This window comes from Tenrec ecaudatus, chromosome 14, assembly GCF_050624435.1.
Source record: "Tenrec ecaudatus isolate mTenEca1 chromosome 14, mTenEca1.hap1, whole genome shotgun sequence".
Taxonomy (NCBI): Eukaryota; Metazoa; Chordata; class Mammalia; order Afrosoricida; family Tenrecidae; genus Tenrec; species Tenrec ecaudatus.
In genome coordinates, this window is record NC_134543.1 from 90128 (window position 1) to 109500 (window position 19373).

The window sequence follows — 19373 nt, forward strand, 5'->3', positions numbered from 1 at the left end:
CAGTCGGGCAAGGGTGCAGGCTGGGTGGGGGAGTGCGTGTGTCCCATCCCAGTGTGTCTATCCTAAGGAACGAGGTCGTCCTGTGTGAGCCCAAAGCAGGGAGCACGTCTGCTCCTCAGTGTTCCCAGCCCTCAAGACCAGGAGGAGAACAAGGCTGAGATGGGAAGGTAGGCCCAAAGCCCCAGTTTGCAGTTGTTGCAACCCGTTAGGGAGATGCAGGTGAGGACTATGAACCAGAAAACAAAGGTAGCTTCTGCTGTCCCCAAGTGCCACGGAGTCTGTTCAACTCACACCGATAGTGTGGAACAGAAGGAAACCCTCCCTGGGCTTCCCGTGCCACCCTTGCAATTGTTCTACTTGAGCCCGTTGTTGCAGTTCAGTCCAAACCCTGAGGTTGTCCTCTTCACTGACCCACTACCAAGCATGACCAGCCCTTCCTGTGCTGCGCGGGTTACGGCTCAGTGATCCTCTGCACAACAGAATGAAAGCCGGGTCCTGTGCTACCCTTACAACTGTTCCAATGCCTGAGCCCATTGTTGCAGCCACTGTGTCCATCAATCTTGCCAAAGGACTTCCTCTTTTTCGTTGTCCCGTTGCTTTACCAGGCATGCTGTCCTTTTACAGAGACTGGTCCCTCTGATGCATGAGATGACTTCTGGCCATCCTAACTTCTTAAGGAGCATTCTCGCAGTACCTCCAAGACAGATGTGCCTGCTCCGGAAGCCTGTGGTACTTTCAATATCCTTTGCCAGCTCCACCATCCTAATGCATCCTTTTCCCTCCAGTCTTCCGTAGGTATTGTCCTGCTTTCCCATGCAGGAGGCTACTGAAAATAGCAGGGCTTGTCAAGCACACCTTAGTCCTCAAGGCGACAGTTTTGCTAACAAATTAAAGACGACACCTGAGAGCTGGGAAGAGCAAGGGTGTTGACTACCCTTGAGCCTCCAGAAGAAACTAGCCTGGCTTCTAATTCAATTGCACTTCTGACACACAGAATTATAAAGTAATGTGTTGCTTCAAGCCACTAAGTTTGAGGCAATTTATTGCAGCAGGAATTAGAAATCAGTACAGTTGCCCATCTAAGATTGTTTACTCAAAGAACAGAGTATCTGTGGCCAGTGGGCATGCCTTAAAGTAGCATCTAAAGGGTGCACTTGATGGGGGGAAGGGGGCAAAACAATCCCAGATACAAGGTCAGAGAGGCAAGGTGAAAGAGGAAAAAAAAAGGGCAAATGTGTGGAAAGCTAAATGAACACAGGGACATTTTTGTAAAGTAAAATAATAAAAACAAAAAAAATTTTAAATTAAAAACAAAAATAAACATGGACTGAGTCAGACCCAACTCAATGGCAGTGGGTATATTAACAATATTAACAGCAAATAATAATAATTAGAAATAAGGTTTTAGAAAACATGAAAAGTGAGCCAATACCACATAAAGTAAGAGGGAAATGTACAGTTAACTTGAGCGAGTCAAGGCAGTACACGTAATTCCTAGGATAAATACTGAAGGATATAAACAATGTCTAGCTCCCAAACACGGAAGAAATGAATTCATATTCACTGCAAAAGAAAAGGTGTGAGAGGGATAAAGCCACCAGAAAAAAATCATTCACACCACCCACTGGCATCCAGTCGGTGCTGTTTCCTAGACCGCAATTCTTCATGGGAATAGAGCTCCATCTTTCTCCCATGGAGCAGCTAGTGGTTTCGAACTGCTGACCTTGGGGTTAGCAGCCAACACATACCCACTATGCCACTAGAGCTAGGAAAATTAGAAAGCTTCCCAAGAGATTGTAGACTTAATATCCAGTACTTATTTTGAATGCAACACAGTTGTAGCTGAGGCCTGGTAGTACAGTGGTTATGCATTTGGCTGTGATCTCAAAGATCAGGAGTATGAAGCCACGGGTCTTTCTACTCCCATAGCTACAATCTCGGACATTCATGGGGTAGTTCCACCCTGTCTTATAGGGTCACTGTGTGGGCATCAGTTCGGTGGCAGTGATTTTCATGGTTGAACTGTGTGGTTGTTACATAATTTTGTCAACTTGAATTTTACGAAACTGTAGGGGTAGAATCCAATCTGTCAATTGGGTCACAGCCTGATGAGGCCTCTGTGAGGCTGTGGCCTTATGAGGACTTCACCTTCCTGCTTACTGGGATTCTGCCACTGACCCTGAGAGCTGTCGGCACCCTGCCATGTTCCCACCCACCTTGGATCCATGGGACCCTGCACCCACCAGCCTTTGATCTCCCCAGGTTGCATCACTTCATGTAACTCCGTGAGTCTGAGGAGGGGCATTGGGACTACTATTGGACTCGAGTTTGACTGGGCTGGGACGCCTTCTTCATATATAAATACTTCTTGAAATTAAAAATAAGTACTTCTTGATCTCAAGCTCTTTCTTAGACACAGATGAGTGTCATTGGGTTTCTTTCTCTAGACAGCTTGGCCTAAAACAAACTGGCTCCTCAAAACCTTATCCTACTTTTCAGATATTACTCGTCTTTTTATTGTTGAGTTATAAAAACCTTTTACTCTGAATACAAGTCCTTAATGAGATATGATTTGCAAACTTTATCCCACTTTGTGGGTTGTAATTTCACTTTTGGATGGTGTCCTTTGAAGCACAAAGGTTTACATTTTAATGAAGTCCAACTATTTTTTTGTTTTTTTGAGTGTTATATCTAAGAAGCCTTTGTCTAAGCCTGGGGTGGGGAACCTTCTGTCCATCAGTGGCCATTTGGATATTTATAACATCACTCAAGGGACACACAAAATTAACTTTAAAAACTTAGCCTGAGATATTTGGTCAAAACTCACCACTCACGTGATGGCTACAATTGTTTTGCTTTGGTGAGGCATGTGGTATTAGCTGGTAGTGATGATTTTGCGGGCCGTATATGTTCCCCCCCCCCAAAGTAAACCGGGTCATGACAATTTTCTCCCCTACATTTCCCACAAGTTTTGTTGTTTTACCTCTGATCCTTTTTGAATTCATTTATCATTGCTAGAATATTGAAATACAATTATTAAATATTGATCTTGTATCTGGAAACCTTGCTGAACTGCATTAGCTGTATTTGTGTGTTTATGGGTCATTTGTGAGATTCTCTGTAAAACATGTCTGCAAATAAAAATATTGTGTTACTTTCTTTCCAATCTTTATTCCTAGTTTTTTAAAGGAAGGCTAGTTGTTTTTTCTTACTAGTGTACTAAGATGACTCAACAGATAAGGGATGATTTTTACAACAAATTGGACATCCATATGCAAAGGGGGTGGGGGAAGGTCTTCAACCCAAGCCTTGCTCATTTCTTTAAAAATCAAAATGGATCACATATGCAAATGTAAAATTAAAACACTTTGTAAGAAAAGCTTCATAAACAAATGATTCCTACCTATCAGAATAAAATAGCATCTGGGGTCAAGGCTTGTCTGCAAACAAGCAGCCTTCTAAGTGAGGCACATGGAAGAAGCACATCATCCTGACCTATTCAAGGATTGTCAAGAAAACCAAAATCCGATGAAGGGAATGGTATCAGAGCTTAACCTGTGAACACCCAGTTGGCAGAAGGCTATGGATGGCAGTGGAAACTTAAATCCGTTTGCAGGGTCCAAACATGGACTGCTTAGCCTCTGGTAAATCCCCTCTGACCATAATCAAGGGATGTGGATAGCCTTGTTATCAGACATCATTGTAAAGTCCAGTATGGCAGATGTAGTCAGGTTAAAATGCATTATCATTTGATTTCCCTTCTGACCCATTTTAAAGTTGTTTCCGACTTTCAAAATTAAAAAAAAAAATCATTACCTGAGGTTAGAGGGAAAGCTCTTCCATATGAAAAAAAACTCCATCAATGAAATATAAATTCATAAACTGGAAGCTATAAGCTCAAAGAAAATACTTGCAAATCACATATCCAACAAGGATCACACAAATGCCTTTGCATAGTCGAGAAAACACAAGTAAACCTCTTTCTGGTATTCTCTGCTTCATCCAAGATCCGTCTGACATCAGCAATATCCCTTCCTCCCAAGCCTGAACCTCTGATAGTTCCCTATCAATGTACTGATGCAACCTTTGTTGATCTTCAGCAAAATTTTACTTGCAAGTGATATCAAAGAAATTGTCCAACAATTGGTGCATTCTGTGGAGAAGAGAGATATAGATCCCTTCCAGTCAGTTGTCTTCCAATTTACCTGGCATAGATGCATATGTGCTTCCGGCCCTGCATTAGCTTGCTGAAACCTTTCAATGGGGAGTCCATCAATTCCTGGGCTAATGCTTTCACTATAGCTTGAACGTCTTCCTTCAGCACCACTCGTTTTGGATCATATGCTACCTCTGGAAAGGGTTCAACATGGATTAATTCTTTTTGAAACAGTGACTCGGTGTACTATTTCCATCCTGTGTCGTTCAATGCGTTGCCTATAGAGTCTTGATATTGAAACCTGGGGTTTGAATTTAACTTCTTTCCAGTTAAGATATACTGAGCCATGTTCTCCATTTTCAGTTTTCCAATTCTAGGTCCTTGCACATTTCTTAATTTTACGTTTTTTCAAGTTGCCCTTTGAAATTTTCTATTCAGCTCTTTCATGTCAACATTTCCTCCATGTACCTTACCTACTCCCAAGTTAACAGCAAGTTTCCAAGTCTCTTCTGACATCCACTTTGACTTTTCTGCTTCCCTCTACTGCTCTTGGTGTCATCACAGTTAATCAGGTCTTGTGTCATAGTGTTCAATCTGTTCTTCAGATGTTCTCTAAATTCTGATGGGATTCAAAGGTTGCATTTTGTTTTGCCCGATTATCTCGCTTCCTTTGTGGAAGTTCCCTCCTAAACAGGGCATCATAAGCTTGTTATACCCGATAGCATTCTGTCTTTATTCTCAGGGTTGCTTTTGGCACTCGGCACCTTGCTTTAATTTTCTTTGGCTTCAATCTGAATTTGCATATGAGCAATTTATGGTCTGTTCCAGTCGGCTCCTGCCCTTGTAGCTGCTAATATTGAGCTTCTCTGTAGTCTCTTCCCACAGATGTAGTCCATTGATTTCTGTATATTCCACATGGAAAAGCTAACATGTTTACTTGCCTTTTGGATTGTTGAAAAGGGTAATGGCAATGAGATATCATGTGCTTTCCAGCTACATTTCTGTCACTAAGTCCCTATTTTCCAGCTACTGTTCCTGTTTCCTATATTTGCATTTGCCAATAATTATCACTGCATCTTGGATCGATTTCAGATGGAAATGGTTGGTGTAATTGTTCAATTTATTCCTCACTAGCTGTAGTGGCTGGTGTATAGATCTGAACGGGTGTGTCCACGGAGTCTTCTTGTAGGTGAATACTCTTACCACAGAAGCCATCTTGAAATGTCCTTTTGACACTTTGACATTGCAGTGTATACTTTCATTATTTTTTGGGAAAATACCATAATGCACATGCATTAATCTTGCTGTCTTCCATATTCAACATCCAACTTTCACATGCATATGAGGCAAGTGAAAACATCATGGTTTAGGTAACGCCAACCTTAGGCCACAGTGACATCCTCTCTTCAACACCTTACAGCAGCTGTTCTCAACCTGTGCACTGCGATCCCTTTGGGGAGGAACAACCCTTTCACAGGGGTTGCCCGATTCAGAACAGTAGCAAAATTACAGTTATTAAGTAGCAACAAAGATAATTTTATGGTTGGGTGGGGGTCACCATGAGGAACCATATTAAAGGGTCCAGGCATTAGGGAGATTGAGAAACCACTGCCTTACATTAAAGTCTTTTGTGGCAGATTTTCCCAATGCAATACATGCCTTGATTCCTTGACAGCAGAATCTGTGAACACTGATTGTGGAACCAAGTAAAATGAAATCCTTGACGTCGTTTATCTCCATTTATCATGATGATGTCTATTGATCCAGTTGTGGGGACTTTGTTTTTGTTCATATTGAGTTGTAATGCATACTGAAGGCTAGTCTTAGATTTTTCATCAGTAAGTGATTCAAGACATACTAGCTTTCAGCAAGCAATGCTGTGTCTTCTACATATCACAGATTATTAATATGCCTGCTTCCAATCCTGATGACAAGTTCTCCTTCATATAGTACAGCTTCTTGGATTTGCTCAGGATATAGACTGAATAGGTATCAAGAGAGGATGTAAACCTGGTGCACACTGTACCCAATTTTAAAAATATGCATGGCTCCCTTCCTCTGTTCAAAGGATTGCTCCCATTAAGACAATGAAATGTTCTGAAATTCCTGTTCTACTCAATGTTATCCTTAGTTTGTTAGGACCCACATGGTTAGATGTGTTTGCAAAATCAGTGAAACACAAGTAAACATCGTTCTGGTATTCTCTTTCAGCCAAGATCTATCTGATGTCAACAATGATATCCTTTGTAGCTGCCATGTCCTCTTCTGAACCCAGCTTGAATTCTGGCAGTTACTTGTGAATGTACTGCTGCAATCCTTTTAATTCTTTTCATCAAACTTTTACTTGCCTGTAATATTAATGATACTATTTCAATTATTCTCTGCATTCTGCTGGGTCACTTTTCTTTGAAGTAGGCCCAGTATGGATTTCTTCCAGACAGCTGGCCAGGTAGCTGTCTTTCAAGTACCTTGGCCTAGAAGAGTGTGTGCTTGGCAAAGACAAGTGGAAAAGACAGCTTTGATGACAGAAATGGAGCTGGAGATCGATCACAAAACAGAATTTTGCAAGACCAATGGCTCCTTCATTGCCTTGCTTCAAGCTGATTCTATAAAGATAAATTAAGTCCTAAGACTTGTTATGACATGGATGAACTTTGAAAACATTACAGCGAGCAAGCTGAGTCAGACAATGTAGGGTGGATATTGGATGATTCTCTTTACAAGTATCAGTAACAGACAAGCGATCAAACTCCGTGGTTTCCAGTGGCAGGAGGGAAAGGAGGGGAAAGGAAGACAGTTAAGGGACATTGAGCCTAAAGGTGATGGGAACATCTGAGATGGGTTAGTCATGGTGGCTGAACATGACGAGCATATTTAATGTCACTGAATTCACGGACTAGGTTTGGTTACCCACACGTGTACCACACCAATGAATGAAAACAAAACACAAAAGTATAAAGTACCAGTGCATGCTGCAATGTGGAGGAGCCTTTAAAGCACTTTGCTAAATGAAAGGAATGAGGCACAGGTTCTGTCTTGTCTGAGTCCACATTCAAGAAATAACCATCAGAGGTAAGTGAAGAGTGATAGTTGCTAAGGGTGGGGAAGGAGCGTGGGAGGGACTGCCTAGCAGGTAAGAGGCTACAATGATGCAGAAGCTTAGACAGAACTCGAGCTAATGGCTGCACAGCCCCTGGAATGCACTGACTGCAGGTGCACTGTTCGTGTTAAACTGGGGGTGATTCTGGTATGTCAATTTCAACTCAAATTATGTTTAACTTTTGTTGATTCTGTGTTTAAAAATGAAAAATAAATTAAGTGCACAGACAGGTTGAAAATCAGAGAGTGGGAAAGGAGCCTTGTACACAGGAGTAAAAGGCAAGCCTTGGTGCATCTCATGTCCAGGTGACCTTGTGGGGTCGATGCAGCAAAAGCAATCTCAGAAGAGTCCAGAGAAGCCACACAGGTGAGCTGAAGCCAACATCACCAGGGACTGCAGGGTGTGACTTCAATCGCTGCCCTACAACTGGAACCAGGACGCAAGGGCTGGAGAGCAGCTTGAGAGGCTCTTAGAAGAAGCAGTCATGTCATCAGAGTCCCCAAAGCACATGCCCAAGCAGTCAAATTCTTCTCCTAAGTGTCACTTACAAATAGTTTCCAGCCAATGCGGGAGTTCCACAGGACCATGGAGACTTCCCCATGGGCACCGGCTGGGTGGGCTTTAGGGGCCAACAGCTCCTCCCCACAGAAAGAAGTGCAGCTGGGCTGCCTAGTGTTAAGGGACAAGACCTTGGGCTGAGTGGAGGAGTGACAGTCAGAAGCCAAAAAGATCCGAGGTTAGAACAAGACAAACCAGCACTATTGCCAGGACAGCACGCTGGCCCTGGGAATGCTTTGATGCTATGCTTTGGCCCGAGTGACAGCTGACACAGCCTGGGAGTAGCTTTGGACCTGCCATGCTCCAGGGTCCTGTATTTCTGGCCAGAGGTCTTTGGGGGAAAGGGACTGCAGGGCAGGGGCATGCAGCTACGTCCCCCCTTCTGAGACAGACTGCCTTAGCTGGCCTAGATCAAGGGCAGGGGAGGGTTTGGTGCAGGCAGCAGACTGGAGGTGGCAAGGCTGCCTGTCCTTTCTGGGGGTGAGGGGGTGGGGATCACTCTGGCAGCCAGGAGCACATCCCAGGACAGATGGCTCTTTGTCTAAGCCTAGCTAGCATCCACGCACAGTCCCCAGGACAAAGCCCCTCTGTCCTCAGGGTGGGATCCTCTCCACCCAGAGCTCCGCCCCCAGGAAGCAAGCAGGGCCCACTACAGAGCTTGTCGGGCACATCTCACAACAGGGAAAGACCATGGACACGTCAGGGAAGCCTGGGCTTCTTCAAACAAGCCCCACACATCAGGTCCCACTACAGAGGGGCCCCAGGGGAGAGAGAGAAGGTCAGGGGCTGGTATCCAAAGGGGCATGCTGCCCAGGGGCTCCATGGCTGTCATCCCTGTGACCGCTGTGGGTGGGGCCAGGCGGTGCCAGCCAGGTTCCCACTGGGAATGGTGTATCGAGGCCCTCAGCACCCGTGTGGGGGATCCAGACGACTTCTGGCAGGGCCCCCGCCAGCCCAGCAAGCTCCTGCTGACACTGTGCCTGCAGCCAGTGCAGCTCCGCCTCCAAGCAGGCTGCCTTGCTTCTCAGTGCCTCGATGGCCTCAGTGCCCCACAAGCCTACGCCTGGAAGTGCTCCAGCTTCACACCTCACCAGCCGGTGTGGCCCATGGGGCAGGGCCCCCCATTGCTCCCAGGCTTGCCGCAGGGTTGCCAGCTGCCGCTCCACCACTGCCTCTGAGGCCAGCACTTGGGGGGCGCTCAACTCCAGCCCCTGGACCTGCAGGCAGGAGGCAGCTCATGAGGCACAGGGAAGCCACCACCACCCCACACCTTTACCCAGTGACTCCCACATAGGGCCAACGGCACAGCCTTCACGCAGGGCCAGCTAAGAAGGGTCCTACACCTTTTTCACACACCCCAAGCCCCTGAATCAGTGGGTCATTTTGAACACAAAGACCTGTGGGGGCCGCAGACCTCACACCCAGCCCTAAACCACTTCCTGATCTCCAACAAGAGGATGGATCCCATGGTGCTGGGGCTGAGGACAGAGTCGAGGGGAGCCTCACACAGCTGCCAACTCTGCAGAGAAGCTGGGCTATTACGTGTTCCTCAACACGCTGACTGCAGCACTCCATGCTGGCTGACCTCCATGCCTCCAGTGGGCCGCCGCGCAGTGGGCCTTGGCAGCAGGTGTCTCCGACCGAGGATTTGGGCCTTTCTTTCAAGCTTCCTCACATTGAGTGGTGTGACCCTAACAAGTATCCAGTCCATCCCAGGGTGCCCACCCTGCCACCAGAACCTTGAGGCTGCAAATGGACCAGCGAGGGGCTCACCTGGGCCTCCCATGCTGCTCGCCCTGCCTCTGCGGCTACCTGCAGCTCCCGCCACAGAGTCTGCAGCTCCTGAGTGACCAGCTCTAACTCCTCATGGACCCGGTCAGAGATGGCAGGCTGAAATGTGGGCTGTGGGCCAGTGTCTGAAGGGCACTGGGGGCAGGCACCCAGCACTGTGTCCTGCAAAGAGACCTAAATGAGAAGAGGCAACAATACAGGCCCCAGAGCCAACCCTAGTTCGCAGCTAACTCGAGGTCCACCCAGATGGACAGCTGTAGCACAAGGTAGGGGTCACATCCCTGGAGACCCAAAGGATAGATCTATGGGCCTGAGGTGGGGCTCCCCAGGAGCTAGACAGCCAGCGGTGGGTCCCATTCCCCAGGGTAGGGCCAGGAAAGGTGCACAGTCCAGCCACATCACCCCACCAGTCAGACACATTGTACCCTCGGTCAGCCTGGCAAGCCCACACACACCAGCCCTGGACCCAGGATGCTGGGGCTGCCGTTGTGAGGTGCCAGGCAGTCGGTGTACAACAGAAGGGAACACTGCCTGGCTCTGTGCCATCCTCACAATGGTTCCTATGCCTAAGCCCATTGTCACAGCCACTGTGTCCGTCCATCTGGTTGAGTATCTTCATGAACTTCGCTGTCCTTTTCCAGCGACTGGTCTCTTCTGATGTCTGATCATGCGAGAAGTCGTCTCGCCGTTCTTGCCTCTTAGAAGGCCGTCCTTCCAAGGCAGACTGGTTTGTCCACGGTCTTTTCTGGTGGCCCATGGCATTTCCCGAGTGCAGTTCAAAAGCATCGGTTCTTCTGTGGTCTTCCTTACTCAAAGTCCCACTTTCACATGCCTATGAGGCGAAGGAAAATACCTCAGCTTGGATCAGGTGCACCTTAGTCCTCAAAGTGAAATCCTTGACCTTAAAGAGGTCTTGTGCAGCAGATGTACCTAATGCAATACATGGTTTGATTTCTTGGCTGCTGCTTCCATGAGTGTTGATTGTGGATCCAAGTCAGATGAATCCTGGACAATTTTAACCTTTCTCCATTTATGATGTTGTCTCTTACTCCAGTTGTGAGGATTTTATTTTTCTTTCTGAACCGTAATCTTCATCAGCAAGTGCTTCGCCATTTTCAGCAAGCAAGGCTGCATCATCTGCAGATCTCAGGCTGTTGAGATGTCTTCTTCCAAACCTGAGGTTGCATTCTCCACATAATACAGCTTCTCAGATTATTCGCTCAGCACACAGATTGACTAAGCATGGTGAGAGGATCCAGCCCTGACACACTTGTCCTGATATTAAGTAACAGTATTGCCTTGTTCTGTATCAGAGACCCACTTGATTCATGTACCTCATGAGCAATGAAGTCTTTCAGAATTCCTATTCTTCTCAAGGTTATCCATAGTTTGTTATGAACCACACAGTCAAATGCCTTTGTATAGTCAATGAAATACAAGTTAGTAAACATCTTTCTGGCATTCACGACTTTCAGCCAAGATCCATGACAACAGCAATGATGTCCCCTGTTCCACAGTCTCTTCTGAATCCTGCCTGAACCTCGGGTAGCTCCCCATCAGTGTGCTGCTGCAAACATTGTTGGATGAGCTTCCGCAAAATTTTACTTGCATGTAATGTATTATTAATGACACTGTTCTATAGTTAGAGCATTTGGTTGGGTCACCTCTTTGGAATGGATATAAATATGGCTTTCTTCCAGTTGGTTGGCCTGGTATATGTCTTCCAAATGGCATAGATCAGTGAACGTTGCCAGTCTTTACTAGCTTGTTGAAACATCTGGTTGGTACTCCATTCCATTGTTTTAGCTGATGCATTCAGTGCAAGTGTAACTTCTGCCATTTTCTGTTGTTGTTTCCTACATCATTCAATATTTTACTCACAGAATCTTTAAATATTGCAACTCAAGGCCTCCCTCAATATTTTCTTCAGTTCTTTGGCTTTCCAACTTCTGGTCTTTGCACATTCCATCAATGCTTTGCTTTCTCTAGCTGTTCCTTGAAATTTTTTTCTGTTCAGTTCTTCTACTTCATTTCTTCCACTTCTTTTAGCTACATTTTTGTTCCAGGGCACGTTTGAGAGTCTCTTCTGACCTCTACTTTGGTCTTTTCTTTCTTGTCTATTTAATGACTTTTTGCTTTTTTCATGAATGATGTACCTGATGTCATCCCACAGCTCGTCAGGTTATCATTAGTGTCAATTTTTCAAACCTGTTCTTGAAATGTTCTAAAAAATTCAAGTCATATTCTGTCTCTTGCCAACTCATTTTAATTTTCTTCAGCTTCTACCTTCACAGTGGAAGGAGCTCCCAGCAGAGAACAATGGGGGCACCCTGGAGACACTGCTTGGCATCACCTTCAGAGGGTCTCAGTGAGGAATAGCCAGTTCTGCATCCAAAATGGACACCCACTCCCCACAAGCTGTCATAGGAAGCCCTCTCCCTGCAACCTCTGATGCAGCTCCCAGCCCCAAACAGGAAGACTCTCTTGTCCCCCACTCCTAGGAGTCGCCTCAGCTAGACAGGTTGCTAGACAGGCAGAGTGGAAAGGGGCATGGGGAGCAGAGAGCAAGGAGTGCTAGCAGTGGTGGGGCAGCCCCAAGTCTGCACAGAGACTGCTCTGGTCCTGATTTCCTCTGAACTGGGGACCCAAGAGCTCTGAACACCTGCCAACATGCCCAGCTGTCCACATTGTCAAGAAACAGCTCTCTGTCGGCTGGCAACAGCCAATAGCCCTGCAGGGAACAGCCCTTCTGAACATGCAGTGTGAGATGAGGCTGCCAGAGGGCAGACACAGGGTGTATGTAGGTTGACCTCTTGTTCCCCAGTTCCAGCCCAGCACCTCAGGACACCAGCTGGGATGGGGGGGGGGGGGTTTCCCATGCTGGGGTCCAAGCCAGGAAAGGTTGGCATTACCATCCACTGCCAGAAGATCGGCTCCAGGCGCCGCCACTCGAGAGCAGCCTCCAGGCGCCCATTCTCACGCTCCAGCCTCCGCAGCAGCTGCAGACACCAGCAATCAGGGGGAGGCCCATATCCACCCATACCCAACCCAACCCAACCCACCCCCACCTCCACCGCAGGCCTTAGCACCACTGATTTGGGGAAGGTGTACACACACCAGCTACCCACACCTCCCATCTAAATCCAGGGACTGAGAACTGGTCTGGCACTGGACAGGTTCCTCCACAGGCCCCCAGCACCAGACCAGGCAGAGTGAGGCCATACTGGGGAGCCCCCTCCTGTGGCTTCAGATGCCCCAGGATCAGGGAGGAGGCTGAGGGACCAAGGTGAGAGGTACAGGGGACAGCCACTGGACAGGGAGGCAGGGCTGCCAGGATGGAGGAGGCTGGGACACAGTGGGCACCCAGGGCCAGGGCCATGCACCAAGTTGGACACACAGCACCACCTCCACTTGCACTGAGGTCCCACTACTGCATGCCCCACTCACTTGCCCTCATGAACCCCAGAGACGCTCCCCCACAGCACACGCGCATGCGCGCACACACACACACACACACACACGATCATTTCAGCCCCACATGTATGGACCTCTCCGAAGGTAACCCTGGCTGATGGTTCAGGGGCCAGGGCCCCACAGCAAAGAAATACCAGTCCTCTCTCTAGGCTGGGCCCAGTCAGTTTGACCAGAGACACAAGCAGGGGCCCAGAGTATATCACAGCAAGCCACATAACAAGACAACTAGCCACACACAGGACACCTTCTCCCCACCACCCCTCGCTAGCCACACACCAAGACACCACCAACCCCAGGGAGATGGTGCTGGTGGTGGAATGCTGGAAAGCAACAGAGCAGGGTCATAGGGTCAAGAGAGCAAACTCTCTGTGGGCAGGGAGGAGGACAGGCAGAGCGTAGGGCTGAGCCATCCTCAACACTACCAGGCACAGCAGTCCTGATCCAGAAAGAACAGATGCTAAGCTGAGGGAGAAACCATCTCCCCACTGGATGTCAAGTGAAGCCGAGTCCTCAGGGCCAGCACCTTTGCCAGCTGGATGAGCCATGTCTCCCAGCAACATAGGATCAGCCCAAAGAGAATGGCTGCCTCCAGGCCCTACGTCCCCAATACTGAACGCCACCAGCTGCTAGAACTTAAAAGACAACTGACAGTGACCACGGGCTGTGTTCTTCAGATCTCAGCGGGGAGGACATCTCTCCCTTGGCCCCCAAACCAGCCACACACAAGGAAGCCACATGTCGGTGATGACAGTGACCTTGGCTAACACAAAAAGATACACATAGCCCTGCCCTCTTCCTCCTCCTCCTCACCACTCCAGCACACAGCCCAGCCTCACCTGCTGACCTGCCTCTGGGTCTCTGAGCAGCTCTATTTCAGCAGCAGACAGATGGCCTAGGCTCTGGTTGCTGTGGCATCCCTGGGTGTACTGGTGAATCTGAAAGACAGGTGCTCAGGCTAGACTGGGGTCAAGCACCTATTCTCAGGCCCCAGCAGGAAGGCCCATGCGCAGAGGAGCATCTAGGCTCTGTCAGTGGGAAGTCTCAGCTGTCTCCCCACTTCACCCAGGTTCTCAGCCTCGGTCCACCATGCTTGGAATGGGACACCCTGTTATACCCTCCCTCTCCTGCTGGTGTAGGGCCAGGTGGCACCCTTAGGGTTGGGGGGCCTCCTGATAGGTGCTACCAGTCAGTGAGGCCTGTGGAGGGCACCTCAGCTGGGGATGAACAGGTTGGGGATAGTCCCTGAGGCAGAGCCAGCTAGAGCCAGGGCACTAGTGACCTCAGAAAAGGCCAGCAGAGCCAAGGCTGAGAGCAGTTACTACCTCCCCACCATCAGAGGAGGGTCCCGTGAGCAGGACTCCCCAGAACCAGGGCCCTTCTAGAAGGAAGGAGGCCCAGAAGCTGCTCAGGCCAGAGCCTTTGGCAACTTGCCCAGCTCCAACCTCCCAGGAGACACCCTACTTGGGCTGTTACACGAGAGCTGCATGCAAGCTACTGGCTGCCCCATTGCCCACACCAGACCACCCCAGAACCCTCCAGCAGACTGCCTCCAGGCCCTGCTGTGAGAAATAAGTCCCAAACGGTCCCATCATCAGCCATTAAGGGAACAAAAGGCCACAAAGTTCCTAAGTTGCCGGAGCACAGCTGATTGCTGATGGGATCATTGCAAGAGCACAGGCACCTGGGGTCAGAACCTGTGACCGCAATGAGTCAAGGGAGGAAGGCTGAGAATCTGCCCCAAGGTAGGAACCTTACATGAAGTAGGTGGCCGGCCAGGAAGGTTCTAACCCCATAGTCCTCAGTCAATAAGAAGCCAGGAGAAGGACTCCCACCTAGGGACTGAATGTAGAACTCTCCGGAACCAGCGTGGGGCGGGCGGGCCCCCTTATTGGGTCATCTGAGGCTTGGGTGCCCAATTTCGCTAAATCGGCTAATCAAGCCTCTCACTACAGTGGATACAGATTGGCTTTCTTGAGCCTTTGTCGGTACACTCATTGATGCCCTCATATGGGTGACACCAGTGTCCCCCGTGCTCCCTCTGCACACCCATAAGGTACGGTCTAAGTCAGGGGTTTATACCGACCCCAGTTACCAAGAGGAACCAAGATGATATGGGGGTGTCGATAGCATTTCTCCCACCATGTTCCCCAGCTTGAGGGCAACAGGTCAAGGCCAGGTTGGCCCTAGGGCACCTGAGGCCTCAGATATGGCCTGAGGAAGTCCTGTGTGCTGAAAACCGTACCTGTGGCACAGCTAGCTCCAAGAACCCCTCCCCCCATTCCTGTAGGGCTCAGCCAACAGAGCAGCCAGGCTCCTGTGCTGAGGATCCTGCAGACCCAGTATCAGAGCCAGGGCAGCCAGCCCAAGACACTGTTCCACTTCTACAGTCTACATCAGTCCTACCTGGCTACAGCCCAGGTCGACCTCACCTCGTCAATGGTTCCAGCGGGCACCAGGATTCCATCCTGCAGCGGTCACACTCACAAGGGACATAAGCCAGGCAGAGCAGTGGACAGGGTGCCTCCAACCCAGGCCAGTGCTTCCCTGGGCCAGCAAGCCCTGGACTCCCATCTGTCCCAGGCCTGAGGGGCTACCAAGCATTGCCCCCACCACATTTTTTATCATCCAGGAATAGAACCAGCAGCCCCTCTGAACTTCTCAGGGACAGGTCACCCTGAAACCTGGCTTCTGTCCCTAACTGACTCTCCTGCTTCAATGTTACCCAGCCCTGCCCGACCCAGGTCACCACGCCAGGACAGCGCTCAAACTCACGAGCCCTAACCAAGGCCAGGCTCCAGCAGTATGGGCAGGTGTGGGGGGAGGCGGGCAGGGTGCAGCCCTAGGAGGCAGCAGTTAGTTCTACCTTGCTCAAGAGGACACACTGCTCCTGGTGACCACATATGAGGTTCAGCCACCGGAAGCGAAGCTTTCCCATCAGCCACTGCACATAGCGCATGTCCAGACCATTGCCGGCGTCCTTGCAGGGTGCAGGAAGGTCCAGGTGGGCCCTGACATGGGCGAGGTCTTCACACTGCAGGGGGTGGTCAGGCTTGTACTCCACAGCCCAGTACCCAGTGGAGACAGGGCCCCTGGACTAGGAGCTCTTGGGAGCTGGGGGCTGGACCCTGTTCTGAAGGAGATCAGTTGGGAGAGGGCAGGCCTGTGGTCACAGACCAGCCCAAGAAGGATGGGGAGGACAGCCAGGACCAGGTACTGGGCTCTCATGGGACAGCGCGAATGGCCACCAGAAGGGTATCCTGAGGGCTAGGTGGTAGATAGCACAATGAACACTGGGCTGAAGCTCCAACCATGACCAAGGAGACATGGGTGCAAGTGGCTGAACCTTCACCCACCTCACACATGGGCATCTGGTCCCCAATGTGCACACGGGTCCGGGTCAGCAGCCGCCCTAGCAGGGACCCTCCAGCCAGGAGCCAGGACAGGGCCAGTAGGAGCTCCCTGCTGCCCTGGGATCCGTCTTCTGGGATCTGTGTGAGTGCTGGCCGAGGGTAACCGTGGGCACGGAGTGCTGACTTCACCAGGCGGACCTGGGCCTCTGGGGGTCAGGGTGGGCAGTCAATTCAGGGCCCCATACCCCACTCCCACCGCAGCAGATGCCAGAGACCCTAAACCACCCCTAGGCTGAGGCACCCCTTGCCTTGGAGGTGAAGCCAGCAGGAAGTTGGTCGTTAACTGGGAGGTTTTCTGTGGGGTGCACTGGACTGGGGCAGAGACGGACTGGGTGTGTAAAGTCTACACTGCCTGGGGGAAGGGGGAAGTGAGGTGGAGTCTGGGGAGTGGGAGAGCAAACTGGGACGGGATTTGCATAGGTGGGACGGGGCTAATCAGGGGGGCTCAAGAGCTGGCCGAGGGGCGGGGACTGTGGGTAGGCGGGGCTACCGCGCCAGGCTTCAGTAGGGCCTATGGTGGATGGGTGTAGTCTCTCGGGCTCGTTGGGGCGGGGCTTGCAGAGCAGGGCCAACAAACGTGGGTGTGGTCTCCGCGAGCCGGGGCGGGGTCTACCGGGGATTGGCAAGGCGGTGGCGTCCTCCCGCAAGAGTACGTGGAAGAGCAGTCGCCAGAGCGCAGGGGCCTGAGGAGCCAAATGCCGGGCGGTCAATGGGACCTGCCTCCCCGCGCCCACCGGGCCCACTCCCGCCGTCCGCCCTTCCCGCGGCGCTCACCGCCTCCGGGAGATCGAACTTGGCGCGACGGAACGTCTCTGGGTTGGGCCTGGTGGGCAGTGTCCGGCTCAGCGCGGCGATGGCCTGAGGCAGGGCCTCTGCTCCAGCCCTAGCCCCTGCCTCCCGTTCCACCCGCCGCCGCCGCCGCCGTCGCCCCATGCAGCCCGCTCGGATTGCCCGCCGACGCCGCCGGCCGGACCTCAGCATCCAATCGCCGTCGCCGCGGCCGGCCCCGCCCCCACAGCCCTGCGTACGGTTTCGCGCTGCCCTGGCGTCTGCGCCCAATCCGCAACGCCAACTGGTCCCAGTGTCCAATCACTGCTCACAATCGCGGCGCTCGGCCTCCGAGGCCCAGTCAGGGTTGGAGTGCAGTTACCCTCCTCCGGTGTGGTGGCGCTTCCGGCCCTCCCCTCCCCCACGCTAGGGTGGGGCTCAGAACTTCCGCTCTCCAAGCTGCTGGTCGCCTGACCCGTGGAGTTCCGGCCAGTCCGGGGCGCCGCTGCCAAGAGCAAGACTATGGGGAGGCTCAGCCCGCGGAGGACTGGCAGCTGACCCCCCCGCCTCCCCCCACCCCCAACCTCAGGTCAGCCTGGCCAGCGCCCCTCAGACCCCCCCTTCCATTTGCAAACTGGCCTCTTTTTTTCAGCGCTAACCCTGCATTTACAGGGCCACTGCGTTGATGGTTCCTATTCGAGGGGACCCCCGGGAAACCTACACCCAAATGCAAGAAGACAGACATTCAGAGGTTCGCACGTGCACCAGCCTTCAACCCATCCCCATGCCCTGCACACCGACTTTATAGTAGCCCAAACAGACCAGCCCAGCCTAAGGACTGATGGGCCCAGAATTAAAATGCCCTCCTCACGACACACACACACACACACACACACACACACACACACACACACACACACACACACACAATTAAACCCTCCCTCTATCTCCTCCACACTGCAGCCCAGAGGTCATTTTGGCTGACTCCCTAAAACCCTTTAACAACCTCACAGAGGTTGACACCCTTACACATTCCTCTGGCTTTGGAGTCTTTGACCCCTATTAGCCCTTTTTCTCTAAGGGCCTTCAGCCAGAATGCTCTCTACCCGACCTGAGACCTTGCTCCTCCTCTAGGTGTCAGCCAGTGTCCACCACTCCCGTGGGACTGGCGGCCAACTGCTCAGAGTATGCATTTGTGCCCCACACTAGTGTCAACTCTGGCCAGCAGGTGTCACTTGTGTTCCCAAACTCCCTGCCCCTTGTCCATCCATTTTACCAAAAACTCTGCCATCAAGTCGATGACAACTCATGGCAACTCTATAGGACAGGATAGAATTGCCCCCGTGAGTTTACAGGAGTGGAAACCCCGTCTTTCTCAGAGTAGCTGGTGGTTTTGCACTGCTGATCTTGTGGACTGGATCTGAACTTGTAATTGTTTGATTCCTCCGGTGGGAAATACCTTGATTCTTGGCTTCGCATGAGAAAAAAACTCACCCTGTAACCTGGTTTGTGATCCAAGTGAATTTTTATAAAGGATAGAAGTTTCAGGTTTTACACTCATGAACACAAGACTGCACTCCCATCCATGGTGGTGGAGAGAAGATCAGGAGGAAGGGGGGAGGGGGGGAGAGAGAGACTGCATGCAGAGCTCAGTGGGTTGGGGGGAAGAGGACAGTGGTCTCCAAGTTTCAATTTTTGGGGCACGGTCCATGGTACTGGTTGCCCCCATTGGCTGAATTAAGCCCACCTGTCCTAGATTGGGCTAATCTAGGTGTACTACCCACCTAGGTGCACCATCCCCTCCTGGCTCATGCCATCATGCCCAGTGGACACTGGTCCCTGTCTGCTACCTAATATAATCACTACACCACAGGGCTCCCCTTTGACCCCCACACCTTCATTTATCACAAGCATTAAGCTTCCACATCTTGGGGACACACACACACCTTGTCTAGCTCAGGCTCTCAGGACCCCCAACATATCCAGAACCAAGGCAGTTCCTCCAGTTCTGGGAAGGCTAGATGAGGCGAGGTCTGAGGGATGCTCAGCAGCTTCTGCCTGGTTTGACTTGGGAATTTGCAGAAAGCCTCAATCCTTGAGGCAAGCCAAGGTTTCA

The 19373-nt window shown here is 50.8% G+C and overlaps 1 protein-coding gene across 4 annotated transcripts; it reads right to left on the reverse strand.

The window, feature by feature from the left end:
- Nucleotides 1–1025: 1025 nt before the first annotated feature.
- Nucleotides 1026–17724, reverse strand: TEDC1 (tubulin epsilon and delta complex 1). 4 transcript variants are annotated; one of them, XM_075532097.1, is made up of 8 exons: nucleotides 17264–17667; nucleotides 17103–17172; nucleotides 16433–16635; nucleotides 15943–16110; nucleotides 13916–14014; nucleotides 12518–12604; nucleotides 9588–9767; nucleotides 1026–9031 (listed from the first exon to the last, which is right to left on the reverse strand). In XM_075532097.1, the coding sequence occupies exons 1-8, from the start codon at nucleotides 17468–17470 to the stop codon at nucleotides 8594–8596; spliced, it is 1452 nt and encodes a 483-aa protein (XP_075388212.1). In that variant the 5' UTR covers nucleotides 17471–17667; the 3' UTR covers nucleotides 1026–8593. The 4 variants fall into 4 exon arrangements, with proteins under 4 accessions (XP_075388212.1, XP_075388214.1, XP_075388213.1 ...); XM_075532099.1 differs by lacking the exon at nucleotides 15943–16110 and having other exon boundaries at nucleotides 17264–17724; XM_075532098.1 differs by lacking the exon at nucleotides 13916–14014 and having other exon boundaries at nucleotides 17264–17724.
- Nucleotides 17725–19373: the final 1649 nt, after the last annotated feature.

Coding starts and splice junctions, on each gene's coding strand:
- TEDC1 (XM_075532097.1), bottom strand. CDS start 17,470: ATGCTGAGGTCCGGCCGGCGGCGTCGGCGGGCAATCCGAGCGGGCTGC. Junction 17,173..17,263: donor AGTTCGATCTCCCGGAGGCG/GTGAGCGCCGCG, acceptor TTGGCTCCTCAG/GCCCCTGCGCTCTGGCGACT. Junction 9,032..9,587: donor GAGCAGCATGGGAGGCCCAG/GTGAGCCCCTCG, acceptor TCCTGCCTGCAG/GTCCAGGGGCTGGAGTTGAG.